The sequence below is a fragment of the Wyeomyia smithii genome, chromosome 3, assembly GCF_029784165.1.
Source record: "Wyeomyia smithii strain HCP4-BCI-WySm-NY-G18 chromosome 3, ASM2978416v1, whole genome shotgun sequence".
In the NCBI taxonomy this organism is placed as follows: Eukaryota; Metazoa; Arthropoda; class Insecta; order Diptera; family Culicidae; genus Wyeomyia; species Wyeomyia smithii.
The window spans coordinates 122,751,442-122,758,927 of record NC_073696.1 but is presented as its reverse complement, the minus strand read 5'-3'; the positions used below and the strand labels follow the sequence as shown (position 1 = coordinate 122,758,927).

The 7,486-nt window shown below is 39.2% G+C and overlaps 1 protein-coding gene across 11 annotated transcripts in view; it reads right to left on the bottom strand.

Annotated features, from left to right (window-relative positions):
- Positions 1–388: 388 nt before the first annotated feature.
- Positions 389–7,486, bottom strand: part of LOC129726573 (cytohesin-1) — an 80,129-nt gene continuing 73,031 nt past the window's right edge. For all 11 annotated transcript variants that reach the window (XM_055683446.1, XM_055683436.1, XM_055683435.1 and 8 more), the window contains exons 8-10: positions 4,700–4,818; positions 4,520–4,631; positions 389–4,452 (exon numbers count right to left, since the gene is read on the bottom strand). In XM_055683446.1, coding sequence (XP_055539421.1) covers positions 4,198–4,452; positions 4,520–4,631; positions 4,700–4,818 — 486 coding nt within the window. In that variant the 3' untranslated portion in view covers positions 389–4,197. The remainder of the gene's footprint in view (positions 4,453–4,519; positions 4,632–4,699; positions 4,819–7,486) is intronic.

The following is a 7,486-nucleotide window of genomic DNA, read 5'->3' as shown; positions in this document are numbered from 1 at the left end:
TCGTCCGCTAGTTCGCAGGCGAAACATGTGAACCAGTTGAAGATTAGCATTAATATTCCTGCAAGGATAGGCAGATCGGTACATCGATAAATCGCCTCAACAATGCTGCGCTAGTCTATTGCGTAATATGTGTTATGGGAGACGAGTTATATAAGGGAGGTGTGGGAGACAAGCAATATTTGATCGTTTCACTCAGCAACTAACTCACTCTTCGTTCGCCACAACAGGCCTGAAGCTTAACTACTATTAGTTAACAAGTGTTGTTTGCCAAAAGCAGTTGCATTGGGTTAGTGATGGCATTTCACACATCTGCACGTATTGTGGACAATGCCATTTTTACTAATGGGATTTCAAATTTGTCATAAATATTAGACGCAAAACACAAATGTTTATGGGTTTAATAAAAAAAAAATCATCGTCTATTTCCTATTTTATGTTCCACTAGTTATGATTATATGTAAACCTATAATATTCTTACTTTAGCTGATATTAGAATAATGTTTGTTTTAATTCTAGTTCTAAAATCCTATATCGTCTGGATATATTCCAGCTACAATTCTTCGAAATATTTCAGTAAAAGTAAGCTTTTATAGAGAGTTGATAATGATACCACTTAGCGATTATTTTACTTTATTTAATTGTTTACTGTAATAACTGCAGCCATTTTGTACAAAAATGTTAATAAACAAATTCATGGCTTGGAAAAACACTTACGAGAAATTTAAACACGATAAAATAATTCGGTCAAACTTTTTCTATTATTCAAAAGGTCAACAAACGATTTGATTAGAAAAACTTCTGTCAACTTTCATGATACAAAATTGTAAACAACTAATAACGAGCCTAACTAAAATGTTATATGTACATCCTTCCTTTCTCTTTTCGTTGCCGTTATTGTTTCACACTGGATGCGATCGTGTTTCGTTTCATCATCAAACTACTTGGAAGCTACCGGCATCCCATGAAAATAATCGATAAAATTAAGATTATTAACTGTGACTTGTGAGTACACCTGTTATCGATTAATCCGAATGGTGAGCTTTGTACGCCACTGGACTAGGGTGAATTTTATGTGTGTGTATGCTTATGAAAGTTTTCATTCCGTAAATCAACTTCTCCTAGCTGTACGTCCATGTTAATTGGGTTATTTTTTATTGAATAGCTGTTTGATCGTTGGTATACTAAAATTCAGAGTTAATTTTTTAGTACTCCATCATTATTGAGTGTTATAGTGAAATTTGTTTTCCATCTTACGATAAGCTACATTGACTAGCAAAATGATTAGCACTTCAAAACCGCTTCCGATTATTAACAAACTTCAAAATTTGCTTTAAGAAGAATTTTTAAGAGTAATGACTGATATTTAACAAAAAGTAAAGTGTGGTTTCTGGTTCCCACGGTTTCTTTTCCAATTCTCTCGACTTAAATTGATAATATATGCCGTCCATGATAGAATCAAAGTTGGTAGATAAGTTTGGGTTAATGTTGATGAAACAATTTGTAAAAAATATTTTTTGTACACATTGTCTTTGAGCTGTAAAAGTTTTAGTACGAAATATACTTTGTTTGAATTTGAATTCGAAAATTAATATGACTCTGGCTGGTCCGATGGCGATCGCTAATCTAAAGCATCCAAAACTGTTCATCTTCCTGCATATTTTTATATACGTACATATTTTACACCCTAATCCAGGACAGCAACAAGGTGTATTTGGAATACTCACTGTGGCTCTATTCTCAAATCTTAGTAACTTGCCGGAAGCAACCTGATTTTAGTCCGCTGGAGTCCTAGCATTCTACTTTTTTATACTTGATAACAATTCTAATGTAACATATTTTAACAAACATTAATTGAAAGATTCATAGTAAGTTGTTCACAAATAATATGTCTAAAATAAGCAAAGAACGAAATAGATTGATGATATTTTTACACAAGAGGTCTTCATTCATCTACCACAATGCAATTATGCTACAAATCAATGAACGCGAAAGTCACTGCCATTGACATTTAGCCAACAGAATAGCAGCAATATCGGTTATTCATGTAACTTATATCATAATATCACAGTTTTCGAGGGGGTTCATACAATAGGTTGAAAAGAAAATTTAACTTCCATCGGTTGGTATTACCGTGCAACGCCAGAAACCGAAGATTATTCGATGTGGGATAAGCCTCCACTTAAAATCACATGGATTTACTCTCTCCGTCACTCAGGCACATGAGCACGCACTAGCACACAAAATTAATTTCGGCCGAATACACGGTCGACATGACGTACGATTCAATTAAAAAATAAACACCCAACAGTGGTAACTGACCTTTCCTCATCTGAACATTTCATCAGTTACATCTGCAGCACGAAAATCTGTTCTGCAATCATAAGCTTGTAATTCACCATTCAATTGTTGATCTGTTCTCATAAAAGAACGGTAAAATTGGCATTGTTTTTGCTGGATACGGTTACGTGGAAAAACACACAGACGCACCTTAATTAGTATTTCCAATTAAATTCAATCAGTTTGCTTCTTTCGGTAGCAATCAATATTTGTGCGCAAATAACATCATTGGAAAAGTTGTCCCTGTGTCACGTGGAAAGATATCTTTTGTCAAACGGCTGTTCGCTATTTTGTTAAAACCAAATAACAAGTTGAACCTTTTCTGAGTGCCTACAAATAAAAGTTCTTTGCCAAAAATACTTTCCCCCAATAATAGTAAGCCGATAATCGAATCAGTTTCCGTTCGGTCACTTCGCAGCACAAATTAAAGATCTTACGAAATAGGTCACAATGAATGCAAAGAGAAGTTGCAATTCCATCGATGCAACAAAATGAACTGGAATGCTGAAAAGCGAGATGGGATCAATTTAAATTGAATTAATATGGATGAATCCACGAGAAACTGGCATTCGGCATGGGGAGCAGTTTTAAATATCGGTTTAATTGTGGAACAATTTTTTTTTTTACAGCGGTATTTTTATTGTCTGCATTTCCACTTTCGAAAAGCTGCATCTATTCTGGGAATGAATTTTTTTTTTCTGGTGGAAAGGCCATTTCTGCTGCTTTTTGCCAAGGTATGCTATTGCCACCGTCGATTCTCAATCATCATTATCTCGACGCCACTCTGTATGCTATATGATTTATCAAACGACACTTTCCACTTCGTTATTGGATTGCGAATTTATTCATTCCACAACGGAGATGCAAATTACTATAATACGTACTGAGTTTGTAAAGCCGCTGAACAGGAAAGGCTTTTCACGACTTTCGTTTACGAAAAACATTGCATTGGGTGTAAAGGGCGGCCGTCTGTGAGTGATAGCAGAGTATAAGGTAATTTGATTTTTGGTAATTCTGGCATTAAATTGGAACTCTTGTTCCTAATCGTTTGTTCCAGAGTGCAACTAGAAAAAAGTAGAGAAAATATTCTTCCAGACATACGTGCTAGCAATAATCTGATTAATACGTTTCCTTCTATCACATCGATTATCGCCTTGTGATAATATAGTTAAAAATAAAGTTTTAGCATTGTCAAGGTATGGTAAATTTACCATACAAATAAACTATCAAGCAAACCCAGCCGAACAGGACGATAAATTTTCTTTCCTTTTCTTCGAGGTAAAAAAAACAAAATTGCAACTAATTTTCTCAAATAGTTTTACAAATTACACTAGGCTTTAATGCGCTTGGGTGAAACTACATAAATTAACAAAAGAAAAAAAAAAACAAGTTTGTGTACAAGTATACATACATACATAGATGCACATGGCTGCTTACCGTGTATCAATAATGACGTCTATATGATATGAAAGATGTGTGTATAAAAATTAGTTTAGTTTGTTTCAATGTTTTGATCTGTTTTAGACGACAATTAGCTACAGTGATTGCGCTACTTTCTCTGATGAATAGTTAATAGGTTGCTGTTGGATCACGAATCGCGCGCGCGGACACATACACGCATTTTTTTTTCGCAAAACTCACGCACACAGAATGTTACACTGAACACAGCTGAGATTCATGCGCGCATCAACTCGGTTTTAAATATTCCAAAAATCGGTAGGCTATATAGGGGAGCTTAAACAACAAACAATGAGTGGTGGTGGTGAGTAGTAGTAATAGTAGTAGTGTAGGTAGTAGAGCTCGGCGTGAGAGTTTTGAAAAACTAAAGGTGAATTAATTTTTCAAACAAGACAACGCTAACTAACTTTTGGCCAAGGCTTTCTTTTTCCTTTGTACTAGGATATCGTGGAACGGATTGTGACTGATGGACTGGTTGAGACACTTGATCCACTCTTGCTGTTCTTCCTCACTGGCAGCCGACATGCGGTAGACCGTGTGCTTACCCTCGACCACCTTGCCCTCGGAGTCGGTTTTGCATGCCTTGATAATTTCCGCGCCCCCACTGGCATGCAGCTCGAAGCAGAATTGTTTGCTGCGGTCTTGTACCTCGCGCACCTGTGAACAATTGAAAAATGCCCCGATTAACACGATTATTATCGGTTGAACGCAATTGGAAACTCACCGCAATGTTCTCAAGTGGTATAATCCCTCTGGGCTCCTTGTCGGTGGTGTATTCGAAATAGTATAAGCAATTATCATTCAGGATAAACCATCGTCGTTTCCATGATTTGTAGCTGCAATTAGATGTCATGTTAGACACAATCTCGATGCTTTTGCTACAATCCAAGACTTTAATACGTACCGTCCACCTTGCTTCCAAAGCCAACCCTCCTTATCTGGATTGAAGAAAGTGTGCATAAGATCGTTTCCATCGTCCTGAGGTATCTTGAACGGCTCTGTTCGGATGGATTCGTACAGGGACTGTGAATAGAAGATAGTGTATTATTAACACGTGAAACATTTGGTGTTATACTGTTTATCAGACTAGCTTTCGATACTATTTCTTAGAAATATGAACTCAACTTTTATCTTTATACAATACTTTTGCAAATTTAATATCCGATATTTCGAATCCCTTAATGCGAAATATACCATTTCATCTCCGCGTAAAAGCAAACATCATCAATCCATATAGACTTGCAAATTACTAAATCAACCGGTGCGAAAACGTGTACGTAGAGGTTTTTGGGTCCGAGGAAAGTTCTTATAATGATTCGAGACCTCGAGAGAGGTTCTCTGGAATGGAGGGCTCCCATACAAATGAAACACAAATTTCTGCATAACTTGAGGGTTTATTATTCATATGAAACCAAAATTGAAATGTGAGGGTTTGAGAGCACAAGAAATGCTTTTCTTTTGGATAGACATCCTTTTCTCGTCTGGAAAAATAACAAAAATAACGATTCGAAAACTACTGAACAAAATACCGTGCATTATAAGTTTTGTGCTAAAGGGTTGACAAGAAATTATTGCAACACAGAAAACATGGTTTGACACATCGCATATTTGTCGCATATAATTCAAATTCAGAGAGTAGTTTTATAAAAAATATATAAAACTTAGTTTGCATGTTTGGAACAATTTTTAGAGGTTTTTTGGTAAAACCCTCGACACTTTCGACGCTCGACTTTTTCTATTTTTTGTGTGTGTCACTTGCATTTTTCACATTTCCGAAGAATTTAAAAAATCGCAAAATCAACATCGTAGCGCTGCTGGAGGTATGCTGGAAAGGGACGATGGTGTCTACGTATAAGGATGGACACACCATCTACCAGAGTTATGGTGGCACTCATGAGCTGGACACAGCTTTTATAGTGATGGGTGAGATGCAGAAGCGGGTTAACGGGTGGTAGCCGGTTAACCCCAGAATGTGCAGATTAGGAGTCGAAGTGCGAATCTTTAACATTAGCTTTATAAACATGCACACTGTGCAGCACAGCTCTCACTTCGAAAGTACTGATGACGACGAAGACGAACTCTACGCGCAGTTGGAACGTGAATACGATCGCTGCCCAAAACATGCCAAGATTGTCATCGGAGATAACAACGCTCAGGTCGGTCAGGAGGAGGAGTTTAGACCGACAATTGGACGATTCAGCGTACACCGGCCGACAAATGAAAATGGCCTAAGACTAATCGACTTCGCCGCCTCCAAGAACATGGCCATACGTAGCACCTTTTTCCAGTATAGCCTCCAACATCGGTACACCTGGAGATCACCTAACCAAACAGAAACTCAAATCGACTTCGTTTTGATAGATGGTCGGAACTTTTCAGACATTATCGACGTCAAAACACGTCGGGGCGTTAACATCGACTCGGACCACTACCTAGTGATGGTGAAGATACGCCAAAAACTATCCGGTGTGAACAACATAGGTACTGTACCGTAGCCCACCAAGATATAATCTCGCGCGGCTGAAGCAACTCGAAGTCACCGAAAACCACGCGCTTTCTCTCGAAGCTGCACTGTCAGAAGAGGACGAGCTGAAGGATCCCCTCTAGAGGTGTGCTGGTTTACCGTCAAGTCAGCCATCAGCAGTGTAGGTAGCGAAGAGCGTCTTAGGTTGCGAAGTACCGAGTCAACGTAACGAATGTTTTGACGAGGAACGTCGACAGGTATTAGATGAAAAGAACGCAGCACGGGAAGTAATGCTGCGAAGAGCCACTTGTAGGAACGTGGAGCGATACAAACAGAAACGGAGACAAACCCAACTCTTCCAGAAATAAGCGCCGCCAGGAGAAGGGGGTACGAAGAACTACAAAAGCTGTACCGCTCTCAAGAAACATGAAAGTTCTATCAGAAATTCGACGCATGGGAGAATGGGGAATCTTGACAGATGATCGTGAGATGGTTGAAAGGTGGAGACAATACTTCGTTGAACATCTGAACGGCGTACAGGCAGAATACCAGAACAGCGACGCAAGCGACGGAGATGTGCCACCCCCATCGATAGACGAAGTTAAGGATACTATGCGGCGTCTTAAGAACAAAAGGCAGCTGGAAAGGACGGTGTCGGAGCGGAGCTTCTCAAGCTGGGCCCAGGCAAGTTGGCCAGTTGTCTACATCGGCTGATTGTCAAGATTTGGGGAACAGAATGCCCACCAGAGGAGTGGAAGAATGAGGTTATTTGCCCCATCTACAAGAAAGGCGACGGTATAGATTGTGAAAACTATTCCGAGCGATCACTATCCTGAATGCCGCATACAAAGTAATATCCCGAACAATTTCCCAGCGACTGCCACCATTAACCAACAGATTTGTGAGAAGTTACTGGGCCGGCTCCAGCGGAAGGGTCGGTCCACAACGGACCGGATGGTTCTATCCGATACATTTGGATCCAGCAGGGAACTTCGACAAGGTGATGGCCTTTCCTGCCTGTTGTTCAATATTGCGCTAAAAGGTGTTGTGAGACGAGCGGTATAGGCACGCGGGGCACGATTTTCGTTAAATCTGGACAATTAATCTGCGGATGACGGGGATAAGTAAGTAAGGTAGATCAGTATACCAGACTAAAATGTGAAGCAGAGAAAATTGGACTGAAGGTAAATACGTCTAAAACGAAGTACATGCTAGCGGGTGGTGCTG